The following is a 20,809-nucleotide window of genomic DNA, read 5'->3' on the forward strand; positions in this document are numbered from 1 at the left end:
TACAGAATTAAATAATACAATCAATGATTTAGACTTAATGGACATATATAGGGTATTTCATCCATCATCAAGCAAATACACTTCCTTCTCAGCAGCACGTGAATCCTTCCCTAAAATAGACCATGTTATGCCACAAAGCAACTCGCAGCAAATACAAAAAAAAAAAAAAACAGAAATACTACCATGCATTCTATCAGATCATAACGAAATGAAACTAGAAATCAAAAATAAAATATAGAAGCTACTCCAACACCTAACCCAAGAAATAAATGGGTTAAGGAACTGAACAGACACTTCACAGAAGAAATACAATCAACAAACATATGAAAAAATATTCATCATCTCTTGCAATCAAAGAAATGCAAATCAAAACTGCTCTAAGATTTCATCTCACTCCAGTCAGAATGGCAATTATCAAGAATATAAGCAATAACAAGTGTTGGTGACGATGTGGGGAGAAAGGTACACTCATACCTTGCTGGTGGAACTGCAGATTGGTGTAACCACTGTGGAAAGCATTATGGAAATTCCTCAGAGAACTTGGAATGGACCCACCATTTGACTCAGCTATCCCACTGCTCAGTTTATACCCAAAGGACTTAAAATTAGCATACCAAGGTGACGCAGCCACATCAATGTTTATAGCAGCTCACTTCACAAAAGCAAAACTATAGAACCAACCTAGATGCCCTTCAACAGATGAATGGATAAAGAAAATGTGGTACATATACACAATGGAATATTACTGAGGCTTAAAGAAGAATGAAATTATGGCATTTGCAGGTAAATGAATGGAATTGGAGAATATCATGCTAAGTGAAATAAGCCAATTCCAAAAACCAAAAGCCAAATGTTTTCTCTGAGAAGCAGATGCTGATCCATAGTGGGGAGCTGTGTAGGAAAGAATGAAGGAACTTTGGATTGAATAGAGGGGAGTGAGGGGGGAGGTGGGGTGGTGGGGGTGGGAAGGACAATATAATGAGACAGACATTATTATCCCATATACATGTATAAAAAATTTTTAAAAATATTTTCACTGTCACAAAAAAGATAATGAAAAAAGTTTTCAATACCACATATTACTTTACTAAGACTGTGCTGAAATGTTCACATTTTTCCTGTTCTCAAATGAAACTGATGTGTACTTACTAAAAAAAACAAAAACAAAAAACTGTGATTCCAGATCCTTTAAATGTCATATTTAGAATGTGTCTGTCAATGTCTTCCAAAAAAATTCTTCTGGAATTTTGGTACCCACTGGATTGAACCTACAAATCAACTGTGGAGAACTGATGTCTATACTAAGTACTTTAATCAATGAAATTGGCATATCCATTTATTTTGGTTTCCTTTAATTTTTCTCACCAATATTTTGTATTTTTTTAAAAGACCAGATTTTTATTGAATTTATGCAATTACCCCTATTGCCGTAGTCATAAAAATACTCAGGAATAGCTTTAAAATTATGGAGTAGGAAGAAAACATAAATGTTTCTATTTTTGTTTACAAAATAGACTTTACCAAGTTGGTATAAACTATAGAGAGCTTTTTACATTTTTTTATTTTTAATTTTGTTCTAATTAGTTGTACATGACAGAATATACAGAATGCATTCATACATTCTGATAGATCATACATAAATAGAGTGTGATTTCTCATTTTTCTGATTGTACATATTGTAGGATCACTTCAGTCTTGCAGTCATATATGTACATGAGGTAATAATGTCTGTTTCACTCTACTATCTTTCCTTTCCTCATACCCCTACCCCTCCTATCACTCCCCTCTTCCTAATATAAAGTAACTCTATTCTTTCCTGTCCCTGCCCCCTTAATTGTGAATTAGCTTCCATATATCAGAGAAAACATTCAGCCTTTGGTTTTGGGGTTTGGTTCATTTCACTTAGCAAGATATTCTCTAACTCCATCCATTTACTCATGCCAGAATTTCATTCTTTAAAGCTGAATATTTAGTATTTTCAGGGAAGAAATCTGATACAACTCTCACTAGATTAATTCCTAGGTATTTAATTTTTTGGTGCTCTACATTAAATGCTTCATTTTGATTTTCATTTTCCACTTGTTCATTGCTGGTATATAGAAACGAAATTTATTTTGGTGCACTGCCCCTGTATCTGGAGACTCTGATAAAGTCACGTATCAATACCAGTAGTTTGCATTTTCCTATCATGGTCTAAATGTGTCCCACCAAGATTCATATGTTGAAACGTCATTGCCTATGTGATGGCACTAAGAGGAGGGGCTTTCAGAAGGGACGAGGTTGACGACTTTACACAGAGGTGTGGGGAGCTGTCTGCCTCTTTCGCCCTGCAGTCCCTTCTGCTGTGTGAGGACAGCATCCAGGGCACCATGATGGGAGCAGGGTTGGACCCTCATCAGACACAGGACCTGCTGATGTCTTGATCTGGGACTTCCCAATCTCTAGAACTGTGAGAAACACAGGACCGTTATTCATTAATTACCCAGTCTCTGGATTTTGTTATAGCAGTAGAAACAGACTAAGATGGGCCTCCTGGTCTTCTATAGCACAAAACATCAGAAACTCAAATAATGAATTTTCCCTTTTTTCAATCTTTAAAACTTTCATTTCTTTTATGGTCTCTGCATTTGACATCCTAGCTGATACAATGTTGAACAGAACACTGATGATAATGATCATTCTGTTTTGGTCTTGAACATGGGTGGGCAATGTTACTATTTCATAATTATGTATGTGGCTGGTAGGTTTTCCGTAGAACAATTCCTCAGGATAGAGAAATTCCATTGTACTCCTAATTTGCTGAGTTTATACCATGAACCTGAATTTTGTCACATGCTTTTTCTCATCTATTAAAATGCTTACTTATATGCGTCTTTCTATTCTTAATTGCATTACTATGTGAATCATATTCATTGATTTTAGAATATTAAGTCAATTTTTATATTCCTAGAATAAATCAAACTTGGTCATGATTTACTAGTCTTTCTAATATTGCTGGACTGAATTTAACATATTATTATTATATCTATGTTCATAAGAGATAACCCCCAATTTTTTTCTTTTGCTGTACTGTCATTGATTTTGAAATCAGAGTCCTGCTGACCTCTTAGGAGAGGTGGAGTCTGTTAATGTCTATTTTCAGGAAGACTCTATCCTATGATTAGCTGGAATTCTTTTACTTCTTCTTTAAATACTTGGAAAATTTTGCCTGTGAGGTCACCTGGGTCTGGGCTTTCTTTGGATGAAAAGACTATGAATCAGCAATTTAATTTCCTTACCAGGTCTAGGACCACTCAGATGATCTGCCTCCCATGTCCTGGGTGTCAGGGAAGCTGTGTGTGCTCAATGATGGGCCATTCCATCTGCAGTCCACCAAGAGACAATGGGGTGTGCTCTCCTGGTGTTTCAGGGTCTGTAGGAGCTGTGGTATTCACCTTCACCTTTTTATACTGGTGAATTATAGTCACTCTTTCCTTTCACTGGTATTGCAAAGGGTTTATCAATTTATACATTTTAATTAACTTATGAGTTTTACATTGATTCTATTTCGGTGATTCTTGCTTTCTGATTTCCTTCATCCTGCTTTCTGGGAGAGTCATTGGCTGTTCTTTCAATTCCTTCTTGAGACAGAAGCTTAGATGCTTGATTTTCAGCATTCCTTCTTTTTTATCTAAAAAGTGTTCACCTCTCTGGGCTGATTTAAAGTCAACCTACAAATACTGAAATGCAGATCATTTTGATTAAAGTGGGCCATGTTCCCTTGAAAAGAACCGTGCTCAACAGTTGGCTGGAATTTATCTCAGCTTGGTTAATCGTACTGCTTAACTTCCACATATCATTATCCATTTTCTTGTCTGCATGTTCCATGGTTCACTGACAGAAATCTGTTAATTTCTAGCTAAACTGTGGATTTGTCCATTTTGCCTTTTAGTTTTGACAACATTTTTCTTTTCTACTTTTTGAAGTTTTCTTAACTGACCGTTTTTTAAGATATATTTTTTAGTTGTAGGTGGACACAACACCTTAATTTTTAATTTTTATGTGGTGCTGAGAATCAAACCCAGGGCTTCACACGTGCTAGGCAAGCACCCTACCGCTGAGCCACACCCCAGCCCCCTTTCATTGACCCTTAATGACTAAGAACTATCCCTGGTAGCAGCCTTGGAAGAGCAGCAGCTGTGGCTCTGCACCATCCATCCCATGGCCATGGTCTCAACAGGGCCACAGGGTGAGCAAGAACATGAGCAAGCTGAGGCACTGCCACCACCACAGGAGCCTCAGTTTTGCACAGGACACCATCTGAGGTGTGTGGCTCTGCTAGGTCTCCAGAACAAATGGACGCTCAAGTTCACCAAGAAAAGGGAGGCAGCACATTCACGTCAAGGAGGTGAGAGGAAATGGGCGACATCCTGCCCCCTGGAAGAAAGCATGATTACCCTCTGTGCATGACTACCCTTGCCAAAAGAGAGAGGGAGGACTGTCCCTACTTATCTTTAGGATCACCTTTTGCCCTGAAGTCTCTGGCATCAACACAGTCTGAATGGCTCTATCCTGGTCAGTGTTGCCGTGGCGCATGGGTCCCCTCCTGCTCAGTGTAGCCCTGGGTCCTCCTGAAGGTGCAACCCTGTAAATGTGGTCCTCTGCCCAGTCTAAGAACCCCCTTATTTAGCAACTCAGGCTCGTGCACCCCACAGGGTCAGTCAGGTGTGCTGAGGGGCAGGCTGGCCATGCCTGCCTCAGGCACTAAGGCATGCTGCCTTCCATCATGCTGTCTTCCATGTTAACACAGCTTACCTACAGCCAGGCTCACTGGCCTGTCACATCACCTCAGAACTCTGAGAATATTCTATGGAGCAAACTGGCCTGGGCAGGGGGCTCCTCTGGTTTCCACTTTCATGCCAACCCTGAGAGGTAGAAAAAGTCCTGCTTATCTCAGTCCCCAGTGGAACTTCGCCCTGGAGAAAAGACCCTCCCTCTTCCAGAAAGACTGCCCTGAGGAAAGGGACTTTCGGCTCACCCAGGAAGGGCTCCATCCCCACCCCTTGTGGATTTTCCTTCTTCTAGACATCATAGCTGCACCGTTCTGATTTCTTTAAAAACCAGATAATTTGCCATGTGTTCTTCCCCGTTGCTGCAGTAGCTAGCTGGCCGGCAGACTTACCTTGGAGACCCGGAGGGGTGGGCCCGCTGGAGTTCATTAAGGAAACTGAACAAAGCCCCGCACCTTGACCCACTCACAAGCCTTTCTTACCACAGCTCTACACTGATGAGAAAACCGGCTCTGGGGCTTGGTGACCTTCCAAGGACTGCGCACCACGTGAGGAGAGGTGGACGCCCCAGAGCCTCCTTACTAACCCGGGACCCCAGCGCTTTAACAAAGTCCGAGGGCTGTGGGTCCTCCAAACCCCATGGCAACTGCGCACTAGCAGGAAGCTGCGGGTGGAGCGGGTGGGCGTGGGTGCGGCGCCACGTACCAGCCTGCGGATGTCGCGCTCGCACTCGCGCTTGATGCGGTGCACCTCGTCCTGGTGCGCCTGGTAGGCGGCGCGCAGGTCTGCCGCCTTGGTCTTGTCCGCCTGCATGCAGTTGCTGAGCGCCTCCTCCGCCTGCTTGCGTGCGGCCTTGAGCTCCAGGATCTCCTGCTGCAGCCGCTGGCGCTCGCCATCGAAGGTCCTGCGCGCCTCCTCGCGAGCCTCAGCCAGCAGCGCCGTCTTGACCTTGTCAGCCGCGCCATCGCGCAGCACATTCAGCGTGGCCTGCAGCCGCTGCAGCTCGCCCTCCTTGATCTTGGCGGTGCGGGCCGCCTCCTGCTCGTGCTGCCGGATGAGCACCTCGCGCAGGGCCTGCAGCTCCTTGGTCTTCTCCTCGTGCAGCTTGGCCTTGAGCTCAGAGATGTAAGCCGTGTGCCGCCGCTGCTCCTGCTCACGCTCCAGCTTGGCCTCCTGCAGCCGCTCGCGCAGCTTGCCCACCTGCAGCCAGAACAGAGATTCGGCAGGGGCAGGGGCAGGCCACAGCCTCCCTTGCCCTGGAGACCCTCCCAAGGGCCGCCTCCAGTGCCCCCTGGGCCACCTTAACCGGCCCGACCCTCCCCCTCAGCCCCACCAGGATCTTTCCTACTAGGTGACTTTGGAGATTTTCCTTGGAGGGAGGAAAGCACCTGAGGGTGTTGGAAGGGAGGGCCAAGCGGGGAACCCCCTTCATTCCAGTATGTATGAGGAAGGACACAGACAGCTCTCCTCAAGGCTGAACAGACTCCAAACCAGAACACCATTTCCAGCGCCCCTGTCAGGGACTCTGAGTCAAAGAAGACAGGGCAGAGGTGGTGGGGAGGGAAGGGCAATGCCAAGCTCCTCGGGTGGAGTGCTCTGGCTCAGGCCTCTCCAGGGGACACCTGGCTTTGGAGCCTGGACTCTGGATTGCTGACCACCAGCCCCACCTGAACCTCTCCATCCACTTAACAATTTGAAACACTAGCAAAATGTGCCCAGGGAGTATTTTAAGCAAATGCACCACTGGAGCTTTTCATTTGAAGTATCACCCAAGACCCCCATTCCACAGGAGCCCTTCAGTAAAATCCGTTCATGTCCCAGGCAAGGGCAGGCTCCCAGAACTGCACCTAGCTGCCTCTGGTGAACTGGCTACTCCAGAGAAAGGGGCAACAATTCCCCCAGACCACACCTCATTTACAGCAGCAGGTGGCAAAATTAATTGCAAGCTTTGGGTATCAATAAACCCTTTCTTGTAACAGCAGGAAAAGCAGCACATAAAACCATTCAGGCAAACCTGAGACCTATATGTCTCCTTCCATCAAACACTCCAGGCAACCAGTGGCCCCCTGACCCAGCTCACTCAAGAGCTGGAATCAGTCTTCCTGATGGACTCAATGTCAGGGGCCAAGGCTTTAAATATTTACACGATCTCCCCAAGTCAGGAACAAAATGCTTCTGTCATTTTTCCTTCTAGAAGGCCACATAGTCTCCTCACCTCCCTGGTTAGTGTTGACAGTGCTTTGGGGTCAGAAGGATGAGACCCCATTAGATCTGGATCTGCTTTGATAGCAGATTACTTAACCTCTGTGATGTTTAACTTTTCTATGTCAACCAGACTGGGCACAGTACCAGTCATTTGGTCAATTATCAGTCTAACTGTTGTTGTGAAAGTATTTTTAAATGAGATCAACATCTACACTAGTAGGCTCTGAGTAAAGCAGATAGCCCTCCATAATCTTGGTGGGCCACATCCAACCAGTTGAAGATTTCTGGGAGAAAAGTCTGATGATTCCTCTGGAAGAAGGAATTCTGCCTCCAGACCGTTTCAGACTCTCAAGACTGCAAGATCAGCCCTTGCTGGAGATTCCAGCCTACTGGCCTGCCCTACACACTTCAAATTTGCCAGTTCCCACCACTGCAAAAAACAATTCCTTTAAAAACATCTCGTTCTACATATTATACGTTTATGCATGTATATACACATATACTTCTTTATTTAAAATAACAGAACACATGTGTATATGTGTGTTCTGTTTCTCTGAAGAACTTCCCAGAGCTTTGGCTCTGTGAAGAGCAATGTCAGCAGCTGCCTCAGAGGATGCTGACAGCAGGGAGGTGGAGAGTTGATGGGTGGATAAATGAACATTGTTATTGTGGTCCAGAGTTTGCACATCAGGTGTGAGCAAGCCCCAGGGTGAGTCACAGGTAGGAACGGTGAGGGAAGTGGACTGAGTAAGCACAGGTGTGGGCAGGGCAGCCTGAGAGGGTTGCTTCCTGGGCAGGAGCAGGAGGTGGCAGCTAGGATGAGCCAGGTGTTCAGGTGCACAGAGCAAGATGGAGTCACACAGCCTCATTACTGAAAGTCTTCCAGATCCCACAGGGTGCAGGTTAACTCTGCTGGAACACCGTGTGGGGCATGCTGAACAACTAAGAGAGTGGATGGCGAATGGGGAAAGCTGGGCTTCTCGCTATTGGAGTGAGGGGCTCCAGACAAGAAAGGAGCTGGTATGATACGTGTGGCCATGGGCTAGCGCTGGGACATCAGTAAGAACTCAGGTTTAAGGTCATGTAGTCATCAGTGCCACATGGAGATGTATTTACAGATAATGTGTACATACACACAACACACATCTCTCCTAGCTCTCGGCTGAGAGGGTCTAGAAGAGGGGCGCCCCCATGGCTGCGAGCACACCAACACCCAGATCCTGTTGTCTAACACCATTCTCCCGTAAGAAGAGCCGGGGCTCCTGGGAGAAATGGCAGATTCAGGATGGAGGCAGGAAGTAGGTAAGATGAACACCGGAAAAGAAGAACTGAAAACAAACAAAAATAACAATCCTCCACAACAGAGGGGGCATCACAGGCACCAACTACATAGCTCCCCGTGGCCAAAGCTAGGACAGCCTGAGCCACAGAACAAAGATGCTGTTGGGTTACATCCAAATACAGCCTAAGTCTCCATGAGGGCAGGCTGATATACTAAAATAACTAACCACAAAAGAAAAATATGAAATGGAATAACAAAAAAAGAAATCCTCAGGAGTTCCAAAGTACTTAAAACTCAAGTGCAAATCCTCCCCAGCCCACAGGACTAACCCTTGTGCTCCTCTGATTCACCTACTATCCTTGGCCCTAACCACTCAGCTCTGATCACACCACTGCCCACTGCAGCCCGGACATGCAGACACCTTAGGATATACCTGACCGTGTCACTGCTTCTTCTGCCAGCCCCCCTACTCAGCAGCCCCTCTCCTGAGCCCTTTGCTGACGACCTTCCAGCAGACCACTCCAGGGCCCCCTGGTGTGCAGCCCTGCTCCTGCTGCTGTTTCTCACAGGCACTTCCCACCACTGAGTTAACATTCCACAAATCTCCTGGTGTTTCTTCCTGCACAAGCCTCAGGAGAGGGACCTGGACTAACTGACAGCTGCTTCTCAAAGACGGGTTCATAGCAGGTGCCTGATAACTGGTTGGGGACTAAGATAAGAAAAGAATGGAAGTTTGAACCACTGGCAGAGGTCACAAAGAGGCTGCTATTACAGCCTCCCTCACAGCCTCCACATCAGGCAGGAGTCGTGGGCCCCTGCCCCAGGTGTGTCCCAGTTTGTCCACAAGCTGTTCCCTCACCTGGGGACCCTCTCCCTTCACCTTCCCTCCAAACTCAGCAGGGCAGGAAAGCTTCTTCAGTCCCAGGGCCAGTGCCTTCCTGGGATCCAGAGCCCAACACAATCTACCCTGTCACCATTCAGGATACACCCAAAAGCCAAGCTTCCTCCCCACCACTGAGGCCAGCAGCCTTTGAGGACAGGATGAGGTCCAACGCACTTCTTCTCACTTTAGATCAGTGCCTGGCCCAGCACAAATCCAGACCAATGTAGGCCAGTCACTGTGAGAATGAAGCAATGCCCAGCTGGTGAGGAGCTGTGGTCCTGCACACTGGTCCTCTCTTCATGCTACCCCAGACAGTGGGCATCTCTAGGTCAGGAATGCTGCCCCACTGACCTGGTCCCCAACTGGCACTCATGAGGCTCACTCAGGACTGTGTGAACACCTTTTGTTCCTGCCTCCAAAATGGCTACTGTGAAGCCTCCCAGGCCTTTCACCCCACAGGTTTTCTAAGAACTCTGGTGCAGTGTGCCCATGCTGTCCTGCACTAGCTCCCCAGCATCCTGCACCACCCTGCTTGAGAGCCCGGGCTATTCTACAGTCCCTGCCAAAGGCATGTCACCCAGCCCAGGCACACAGCATGCACACAGGGCCACAGATGAACAGATACACTTACCACACTCCCTTGCCCAGTGGTGTTTAATGAGTCCTTTGTTAAAACGACACTATACATGTGATGCTGTTTTATTATTAGATCATATGAAAATAACACTTAAATGCAATTGTAAAATTTACATTTATGCTTTTGGAAACAGCCAGGGAATGCATTGCCAAATTCTTCAAGAACAGAAATTCTCCAACTGACCAGACTGGTAAAGCCCTACAGAGGAGCCACAAAGGGGACTGAATAGAGAACATGGGCAGGCAGGGTGTGTTCATGTGGGAATTTCCATGTGTCCTAGAGGTAGGAGGCAGCCTGGTCATGGGGGACTCCCACCGGCCTGGCCTCTACCCACCAGCACCACCTACAGCTGTGCTGATCTGGCAAAGAGGCTGAATCGAACCACCACCCCCCAAATTCCCATGCTGAAGTCCTGACACCCAGGACTTCAGGTGACTATTTGAAATAGAGCCTTTAAAGACGTAATCAAGTTAAAATGAGGCCATGAAAAAGGGTTCTAATCCAATCTAACTTGTGTTCTCATAGGAAAAGGAGATAAGGATACTAGCACACGGAGGAAAACCACGAGAGCACACAAGAGGATGACATCACCGCCAAGAAGGAAGGACTGGGAGGGGCCAGCCCCAGGACACCCGACCTCAGACTTCCAGCCTCCTGCAGTGATATCGTAAGTCCCTGTTTATTTAAGTGCCCAGCTGGCTAGCAAGGTAGGCTCAGGCAGTACACCTGAGCATGTCACCTCTCCTTTTGAGCCAAGCTTTCTCACCTACAGCAGGGAAGCCACACCTGACCACATGAGTCACCGTGAGGCCAGGACATCTCCCAGGTACGGGATGCCATCTACATGGCAGGCACACACGTTAGAACCTGGCTGCCAAGTGAGAGCAGGTGGCAGACAACCTCGGGTCCTGTATTGACTGTCACATTCTTCCTCAAATGACCCAGGGAGGCAGACACATTAAGGCCCCCCATTTAGCAGATAGGAAAACTGAGGCAGGGGCAGTTATGTGGCTTCACAGTTAGATGGTGGAGGTGGCGTGGAGCCCTGCGTCTGACTTGGGTTGCAGCTTCCCTCTTAACCACAGTTTCTGCTGCTGCTCTGGACCACACATGCCAGCCCCTGCAGCCTGGGCACTCAGCTCTCAGCCCTGGAGGATCCAGCAAATGAACTCCTCCTGACTGGCAGGGTGTGCACAGGTCGGCATCACCAGCAAACATAGCTGGCAGAGGCTGCCGCCAGAACTTCTGCGACCAGGAGGAGTCGCATTTGTCCCTATGCCCTAGAAGCCCGGCCTTCCTTACTTCCTCCCGAGGTTGACCCAAGTCTCTGTTCTTTGTCAGTCATTCTGACCTGGGGTTGAAACGAGGGCCAAGGCCAGGAATGGACCCCACTCCACACTCAGCAGCTGCCTGATCCTCAGCGCTCCTTAAGACAGGCACCAACTGCAGTTCCCCAGGCAGCCAACTGCTGTGCTCCAGGGACTTCGGCAGGGATCTGGTTTAACCTTCCACAGCTCAAGCCACCTAGGCACAGGTCCAGGTCTCCACCCTTTCCTCTTGCTCGCGGAGCTCCTGGCCGGCTCTGCCCTCAGAGCCACCCAAGTCAGAGTCATGCCAACAAAAAGGACCAGAACAGTGCCTGGACACCAGACACTAAGGGGGCTTTTCACTGCATCTGGGACCTTTATGACAACCTTAAACTGGACAGTAATTATCATGCTGTGTGCAAGCTGAGGATGCAGAGATTTGGAAACCTTAAGTCACTTGCCCAAGACTCTGAAGCCAGCAGGGGCCTTGCTGAGGGTGGATCCCAGGTCTGGGAGGTTAGAGAGCTGAGCCCTTGCCTCATGGGATGTGGCAGGCTGCCCGTATGGTTGTGTTCTAACTGTCCTCTGCGGTCTGCCATCACCTAGCCAGGCACTGTCCTGAGTGGCTCCAAGGCTCGGACCTGCTCAAGGAGTACAAAACAACTCGTGGTCCAGAGCAGGCCCCTTCCAAGCTCTTCACGTAGTACTAAGTCCTGACAGCAACCCATCAGGGACTGTTATCACCCCTGTCTTCCATGCAGGGGAAACCAAAACATGGGGTCCACAGAGCCTGACTGGTCCAGCCAGCACATGGGGGACCAGAACATGCACCTGGCACTCTCCTTGTCTCTGCTGGTATTATTCTGCAGAGGGGCAAGATGAGGCCTGGAGAGGAGAAGCGCCCACTCTGCTCCAGTCTGGGAACATGCCCTCCCCACATGTCCCTGGCAATACTGTCCTTTCAGTGTCCATGCCCAGCCTTCCATGGAGACCAAAAGCCCTGTGCCTCTCACCTTGCTCTTTTCTTGCTGGAACTCGATCTGAATGTTGGTCAGCTTGGCCCGCAGCTCCTCATTGGCCATCTGCACTGCATCCGTCTCCATCTCGGGCTTCTCGCCCTTGCTCCGGCCTTTTTTGGACATGCTTCCTCTTGGGTTGAAACTCTGAGAACCTAAGCTTCACGCCCGCCCACCTGCAGGCACAGCGACCAGCGCCCCCGTGCTAGCCAGTCGTGCAGGGTTCAGCTCATCCTCCATGTAAACCACCATCACTTGAGATCCTAGGGGCAAGGTGGGGGAAGCAAGTTAGCATATGGGGTGGGGCTGGTATGCGACATGTACCACCCGTGGGCCCAGCACCTGCCCCAGCTGGAGGATGTCCTCCATTCATGGGTCTGACCCAGTGCTCCTCACGTGGACTGTGCCAGAATCACCTGGAAGCTGTTAAGGGCAGAATGAGAATCCAACTTGCATCTCCAGCAAGCCCCCACATGACATTCCCAGGTGCCCACAACTTGCGTAAGTTCACTCCAGCATTGCCCTCATAGGACAAAAGGCCTCCATCTTCACAACCCGTAGACCATGGTCTGCAGACGTCAGTAAGCATGCATCACCAGGGGACTCATTTTCAAAGGTAGGTCCTGGGCCGCATCCCAGAACGTGAAGCACAGTGGGAGGGCCCGGGGAATCTGCATTACCCAGCCACACTCAAGAATCGTGGAGCAGGGTCAGAGGACCAAACTTTGAGAAATGGGTTTAGACCTCATAAGGTTAGTGGTTTTTCCCCTACCAGACAGAGGGTATCATCAGTAGCACAGAAGAGGAAACTGGGGCACACATAGGCTGAGGGCTGGCCGTGTCACACAGCTAATAAGAGAGGAAACAGTGGTATACTGATCTAGGCCCGCAGCTGGAAGTGGGGAAGCAAGGGCTAGACCCTGACTCCCCGGCTCCAAGTCTGCACTAATGCACAACCGCACTGAGGTTCAGCAGGGCGTGGCAGCTCCACCTCCCCTCACCGTGCCCTCCTGCTGCTTTCCACAACAAAACAGTGTTTACTTATTTCCTTTTTTCCCTAGGATGTAAGACCTGGGTTTGTTTTGTTTCTTGCTGAATCTTCTGTGCTGGAAGAGTCCAGCATGTAAGAGGCGCTCCATAAAGACTTGTGGAATGAGCGCATAAATGGCTGAGCAACAGCAGGAAACAATAACGAGGCCAGATCCAGGACGGGATCCTGTCCTAAAGTCCTTGGAACACCTGATGCGGCAGGTTCGTTATGAGGCCCTTAGAGATGAGGACATTAAAGCTGAGAAGTAAAGGCAGCTGCGTGCGGACACACAGCTAGTGAGCAGCGGCACTGGGAGTAGATGGCTGGGGAAAGAAAGGATGCAGAGCGAGAACCAGCGAGCACTCCAGGAAGAAATCCCAATCTTGGGGGCTTAAGGAGAGATAACCACAAGGAAGGCAGGCAAGGAAGATCACAAACAAGAAGACTGTAGACAGAAAAAGAGCCGGGGAAGCTAATAGGCAGCTCCTGAGAGGTTAAGATGAAGACCAGAAACTGGTCATTGCATTCAGCAACAATGGAGTCAGTGACCTCAGTTTGTGGGTGGGAGTGGGGAACAGAAAGCACAGGACAGGGATTCCAGAAGGAGGTGGGCTGGGGCCTAATCAATGCCAGTACATTGGGCAAGCTGCAGATACCCAGCACTGGAAGAAGCGGCCCCTGCTTAAGCAGAGCCTGAGCTAGCAGCCCTGGGCACTAGGGTGCCATGCAGAATAGAAAGCCTGAAAGGCCATGAAGGAGGCCACCTGAGTGAAGGAGTCTCCTCTGGAAAGGGGAATGCACTTCTCGGTGCACCAGGAGGACTACCCGGGAGTAATCAGCATCCCCACTGATCATTCCAGAAGGATGCATTCTGTCCTCAAAAAGCATGACCTCCATCAACTTTGAGCGCAACTGGAGCTTACTACATAGCTCATTCCTTGGCCCCCTGACCCACCTGCCTTCATGACCACAGTGGTTCTAGAAACCAGTTTCCGTTGCTCCAGTGCACCACCTGCCCTTGCCTTGATGAGCAGGAAGCACTCACCAGAGGAAACAGGCACCTCTTTATTCCATCCTGGAATGTGCTACAGGAACTGACCAGAGACGGTCTCTGCCATGACACCTGGCTGTCCATCCCAACAACACAAGGCTCAGTCCTGAGGAGTCAGTAAGTCACATCCAAGTCCTGAGAGCAGACTCCAGACATTAACCTGGGTTAATGTCACAAGAGTAAGAAGGGCAGGATACAAAGCAGAATATGATTTATGATTCCAATTTTCTGTAATACATATATTTGTTTCATTCTTTTTACATGGTTTCATTTTTTTTACTGAGTACCTATAAGGTGTCAGGCCCTACCCCCTAGGGAAATAGTGGTGGCTACTACCCTGCAAAAGGTTAAGAGGTGATTACATGTGATGTTTGTTTTCTTCTTTATGCTCTTCTAGATAAATCCAAATTTCTATTTCTACTACTTCTTTCAAAAGAAAGCAATGTAAGTTTTTGTTTTTTTTTTAAAGGAAGGTATTACGATTTGGATATGAAGTGTCCCCCAAAAGTCCCTATGTTAATGCAGGAATGTCCAAAAGGGAAATGATTAGATTGTGAGATTTGTAATCTAGTCAGTGGATTAATCTATTTGACCAATTAATAATTGGAATGACTGGGTGGTAAGTGTAGGTAGGTGGGGTGTAGCTAGAGGAAGTAGGTGACTTGAGGCATGCCCTTGGGGCCTATATCTTGTCCCTGGCTCCTCCTTTGCTCTCTCTGCTTCCCACCTGCCATGAGCTGAGCAGTTTTTTACCATCACACCCTTCCACCATGATGTTCTGCTTCACTTTGGGCCCAGAGCAATGGAATCAGCTAACCAGACTGAACCTCTGAAACCATGAGCCAAAATAAATCTTTCCTCCCCCAAGTTGTTCTTGTCAGGTATTTTGGTCACAGCAATGAAAAGCTAGCACAGAAGGCAAGCAAGTTTCAGGAAAACACCTGCACTTAGCTGGGAAGGACACAAGAAGAGCACTGGGGACAAAGCAAGTGGGCTGCTTGCCCATGGCAGTGCAGCTGACAGCCGTGCGTGGGGCTGCTGGCTCCATGGGCCCCACCAGGCGTGGCTACAAGTCCCAGAGCCCGACTCTCTCAGGGTGGCCAGGAAGGAAGAGGGGGAGCAGCAGACAGGCCACTCTGTGCCTGTTGCCCTGCTGGCCCCATACAACGGTCAGCCATGGGAGGGCAGGACCTCGACTTCTACCTTGGTCCACCAAGGCCTAAAGTTCCAGCTCAACAGGACTTGGGCCACCCTTGCCCAGCCCAAAGTCCCAATTCAATGTTCCCAAGACAAATAAACTAGGAGCTGCCACCAAGCCTAGAGCTCTCAACAGCATGTCCTCCACATGTACCAGCACGGGCCCCAGGGAGTGTTGAAATGAAAGGGGGCCGGAGGGGAGGTTGCCCAGAATTGGGGGCCATCCTGGGCCCCAGGCCACCAGCCCAAGCCAGAGGCACACCATGGCACAACCAGTACCACTCGGCATCCCTATAATCAGCCCCACAAATGCTGGCCACGCAAAGGCCTCACCTGCAGGAGAACACAGGCCACTCTTCTTCCAAGGGTTCACACTGTGCCACCGCCTTCCATTCGAGAGCCATGGCCCACTGTCGGCAACAAGCTCATTGGAGGCTCAGAAAAGCAAGGTGGAGATGAACTGCTCAAGGGTACAGGAGGAAGAGTCGCAGCCAAGGAGGATTCACCCCGGAGGCGACCCCGAGCACCTAGCCTCTTGCTGGCCTGGGGAACGCCACAGAACACTGGAGTAGGTCCCAGGTACCACAGAACTCCCAGTCGGGCCACACAGGCCACCCCCTCCCCTCTCTCCCCATGCACCCTCCATGCTCACCTGAGGTCATCCAGCCCCTATCCAAAGTGACTCTGGAGCCCCCTTTTTACTCCCCTCAGGCAGCCCCACTTCAGAAAGCTTCCCTATCTCAAGCCAAAAGGGAAACCAGCAAGAAAGGGCCTCCTCAGAACTTTTGCCCTGAGCTCCTTCAGACACTCAGAAGCCCCCAGAATGAGTCCCCTCCTTCCCACCCAGAGGATTCTAGCCACACCTATCGCCTGCCACACCCCCTCTTCTCTGGGTAACATGGCATAAACAGAAAACGTCTAATGAGCACACGGTATGTACCAGGCACATGATAACCCCTTCAGAGGGCAATCTCATTCAATCCTCGGGACATTCTCCTCTGAGGTGACATGCAAGTCCTCTACCTTGCGGGTGAACAAACTGAGGTTCCCAGTGTCTTTACCGTGACCATGCAGAAGAGAGCCAGGCTGTGGAGTCAGGCAGATGTGGTCACCTGTGACCTCTGCAAGTGCTCTGAGTTCTCTGGGCCTCGGTCGGCTCACCTGAGGAACGGGCACCTTCCACTACTGCAGTGCCCAGACCACCAGTGTTCCACAAGCAGCAGCTCCCCAGGTCCACAGGGCAAGCAAATTTTTGCTGCAAGTGTGTTTTTCCAAGTGTGCAGATGTAAATCATGTTGTTTCCCAAAGCTGGGGCACCAAGCCTATGTGCAGCCATGGAGCTCAGAAGGGACAAGGAAGACAGAGGGACGCAAAGGGGATCTTCACTGGTGCTGGTCCCCGAGTGGCCTGGGGAATCTGCCTTCCCAATGGGAACCCAGCAGGTTGTAAACATGGTTCTTCAAGTGAATGGACACAGGCCAGACAAAACCCAGCTCGGGTGAGCTAACACAGGAGCTGCATGCCTTCCTGTGCTTCTTGCCAGTACTCACTCCCCACATGCACCCCCCCAAGCTCACCTTCTACCTGCCAAATCCTCTCTGGAGTCCTTACCACCTCAGGGTAGATGGTCCCCTGTTCCTCCTTCCCCCAGCCACCCACAAGAGGATGTCTCCCAAGGCAAAAGTCAGCCACATCCCACCCCTGCAAAGAAAATAATAACAATATAAACAACCATGGTAATAGCAAAGCACGTGCTGTGTGGCCCCAGTGCCCAAGGGTAATGCCAGACCCTACAGGGGGATGCCTTAAAAATCCCCATGCCCCTTGCCCCTTGCCCTGGTGCCTGCTCAACTGTCTGCTCACCCTGCAGAGTTCTTCTCTGCCATCTTGTCCACTGGAGTCTCCAGTAACAACCAGAGGGCCCAGCCCAGGGCAGTCACATCCAGAGCCCTCTAGGATGTCTAGGAACTATGAAAACATCATATATCCCACTTCCACATGCACCCCAATGGGCAAAATCCTTCAAGGGACACAGGTTTCCTTAGCCCTTGGTACACAAACCAGTACTCCACCCCACCCACTGCACAAAGCCAAGTACAACTAGATAAGAGCTGGCCTGTGTGTGGACAGATGACCATACCTGGTGGTGGGCTTGGTTCAATGCCCATGCCAGTTGGACACACTCAATATTTCAATATGGCCTCAGCAAAATGGTAATACTGAGCATCAAAGGCCTTGGGCCTTACTTTTGAATATACAAAGCTATCCAAAGGCCACCCTGAGGTGGTAAGTCTGAGGGAGGACAGGAAGGACTCCAGAGAGGATTTGGCAGGTAGAAGTTGAGCTTGGGGGGGGTGGTTGCATGTGGGGAGTGAATACTGGCAAGAAGCACAGGAAGGCACGCAGCTCCTGTGTTAGCTCACCCGAGCTGGGTTTTGTCTGGCCTGTGTCCATTCATTTGAAGAAGCATGTTTACAACCTGCTGGGTTCCCGTTGGGAAGGCAGATTCCCCAGGCCACTCGGGGACCAGGGAGAACTTGCCCGGCTGTAGATACCCTTCCATCATTTGTTTCACTCAAGCCTGCTACAGCCTCCCACATGACAGGCACCATGCTGGGCACAGGGACTAGGATATGGAGCAGACTCTGCCTGCCAGATGCTGGTGTCCTCTCTTGCTTAATGCTCCTTCCAGGAGACTCCTGTCATTTGCTCTTTCAGTATTGCCACATATAAATCAGGATGAAATCATTTCTGTGGCAACTTAAAAATGGCCACATGAAAATTTCAATGGCCACCACTTTTGTCCCTAGGAAGGTATATGAGGTCAATGTACTTTATTCTCTTGCTGGCAGCTTCACCTGCCATCCTCACCTTTCATTGTCACCCCAGCCACAGAATCAGCACGTTCATCTCTAAAGCTCAGGAACACGTAGAGGGACACAGGTGACAGCAGCAGAAATAACAACAAAGATACAAGGTGAAAGTACAGTGTGAAGAGACAGGAGACATCAGACTCAGGTTCAGACACACAAAGACAGTGAACTACCAGACTGGGGCTTTACAACAGCTGTGGCTGACACGCCAAGGGCCCCAGTTGAGGAAACAGACAACATGTAAGAGCAGACAGTCAACTTGAGGAAAGATAGAAATTCTAAGAAGGAGTAAAGACATGCCAGAAATCAAAAACGCTGACACAGAAATGAAGATGCCTCTGATAGGCTCACTAGTAGACTGAACACAGCTGAAGAGAGGGTGAGCTTAAAGGCAAGTGAACAGAGTATTTCCACTGAAAAGCAAAGGGAAAAATGACTGGAAAAAATAGGGGACAGAATATTCCAGGACTGTAGGATGACTATAAAAGACGTGGCCTATACACGATGAGAATACCAGGAGGAGAAGAAAGCAGGGAAGTATTTGAAGCAATGATATCTGAGAATTTCCCCAAGTTAATGCCAGACTCCAAACCACAGACCCACAAGGTAGAGAGCCCCAAGCAGGATAAATTAAAAAAAAACAACAAAATAACACCAAACCATACTATATATCATATTTCTGCATTTTACAGAAAACTAAAGATAAAGAAAAAAATTCCCAAAGAAACCAAAGAGGAAAAAACATGTTACCCATAGAGAAGTAGAGAAGCAAGAATAAGAATTTCATCAGATTTCTCAAAGACTCCATGCAAGCAAGAAAGAGAGTGAGATATTTAAAGTATTTAGAGGAAAAGAAAAAAAAAATCAATGTAGAATTCTGTACCCTGTGAAATTATCCTTCAAAAGTGAGGAAGAAATAAAACTTTCTCAGACAGCAAAAATTAAAAGAGTTTGTTACACAGACCTGCCCTGAAAAATGTTTTTAAAAGTTTTTCAAAAAGAAAAATGGCATAGGTCAAAGTTCAGATCTAAGTAGAAGAAAAAAACAAAAAACTATAAAACTTCAAAAGACTCAGATCTACATAAAGGAAGGAAGAACTTTAGAGAAGGGATAACTGAAGGTAAAATGAATTTTTTATTTTTCTTATTGTTAACTGATTTCACAGATAACAGTTTGTTGAAAGCAATAAAAGCAATAATGTGTCTGAAGATTACAGGATGGATAAGGGAAATGGACACACAACAAAAAGGAGGCCAGGCAGGCCACTTTGTTATAAAGTGCCTGCACTTCACATGAAGTGTTATGTTATTACCTGAAAGTGGACTTGGACTAGTTGTAAATGCACACCGCAAACTGTAGGGCAACCACTAAAAAATTTAGACATTCAACTAACATCTTCGAAAGGAGAGAAAATGGAAATATATTAAAATCACAGGAAGCAGGAAGAGTGGAGGACAAACACCAGGACAAAGAACAGGGCAACCAATAGAAAACAGTAACCAGCACAGCAGCGTTTACTCCAACCACAGAGATTACCACTTTAAATGTGGATGATCTAGACGCAGAGACTGTCAGAGTGAATTGAAAGATAAGACCCAACTATTTGTTGCCTACAGAAAGCACTGAATTTTAAGACTATCATGCAGAAAGCCAGCCAAGTTCTGCACATTCATAGTTAATTAAGGGAAACGAAAGCATGAATTAATTTCCAGCCACTGCTAATCTCTCAGTGTTGACACAATCTCTACACTACAACCAAAAAAGCAAACCGTACCACCTTTTGAATTAAAGAAAGATCATTGTAATAAATTCAATGAGTTATAAAAATTATGCTCAAGGAGCACATTCTGAAATAATGCAGCCCAAGAGAACACAAAGAAATTATAATAATGTATCTAAATGAAAATCACAAAGACGAAGCCCTAGCGGGGAAGAATTCTGCAGTTAGCTAAGCAGAAAGTCTCTTCCCCCGTGCCTCTGCATGTTTCATGAGCGGCTGCCACTCCTGCTCACTGGCATTGCCACACCTCCCTCAATCATGAGGACAGTGAACCACTCTCTGCCACAATTCTCTGTGAGGCTTAAAGGACACAGGAACATAAACATTCCATCTCCATATGAAAAGCTGTTATGGTTTAGATATGAGGCATCGCAGGAAAGCTTAGAGGTGAGATGATCGGGGTATGGGAGCTAATCTGTGCATGAGTCCTCTCCTGGGTATCAAGTGGGCGGTGACAGCAGGCAGGCAGGGTGTGGCTGCAGGAGGTGAACCACTGCGGGTGTGACTCTGAGGTATCTATTTTGTGAGCTGCTTTCCTCTGGCCATACCCTTCTGCTGTGATGCCTGCCTCACTCAGGCACAAAGCAAAGGAGCTGGCCATCTATGGACTGAGAACTCCAAAACTGTGAGCCTTACCTGACTCTTTCGGTCACAGCGATGAAAGTGCTCACAAAACAAAAGCTTACAGCGAATACCTGTACTTTGAGGGGGAGGGCAGGAGGGAAGGAAGGAAGGAAATAAGACCAATGTTAAACCCAATTCCTCAAAAAACAAAAGG

At 48.3% G+C, this 20,809-nt stretch overlaps 1 protein-coding gene across 6 annotated transcripts in view; it reads right to left on the bottom strand.

Annotated features, from left to right (window-relative positions):
- JAKMIP1 (janus kinase and microtubule interacting protein 1) overlaps positions 1–20,809 on the bottom strand; it is a 130,214-nt gene that overhangs the window by 65,218 nt on the left and 44,187 nt on the right. For all 6 annotated transcript variants that reach the window (XM_079154335.1, XM_079154339.1, XM_079154338.1 and 3 more), the window contains exons 2-3: positions 12,097–12,362; positions 5,475–5,969 (exon numbers count right to left, since the gene is read on the bottom strand). In XM_079154335.1, coding sequence (XP_079010461.1) covers positions 5,475–5,969; positions 12,097–12,225 — 624 coding nt within the window. In that variant the 5' untranslated portion in view covers positions 12,226–12,362. The remainder of the gene's footprint in view (positions 1–5,474; positions 5,970–12,096; positions 12,363–20,809) is intronic.

Source organism: Sciurus vulgaris (genome assembly GCF_902686455.1).
Source record: "Sciurus vulgaris genome assembly, chromosome: 9".
Classification (NCBI taxonomy): Eukaryota; Metazoa; Chordata; class Mammalia; order Rodentia; family Sciuridae; genus Sciurus; species Sciurus vulgaris.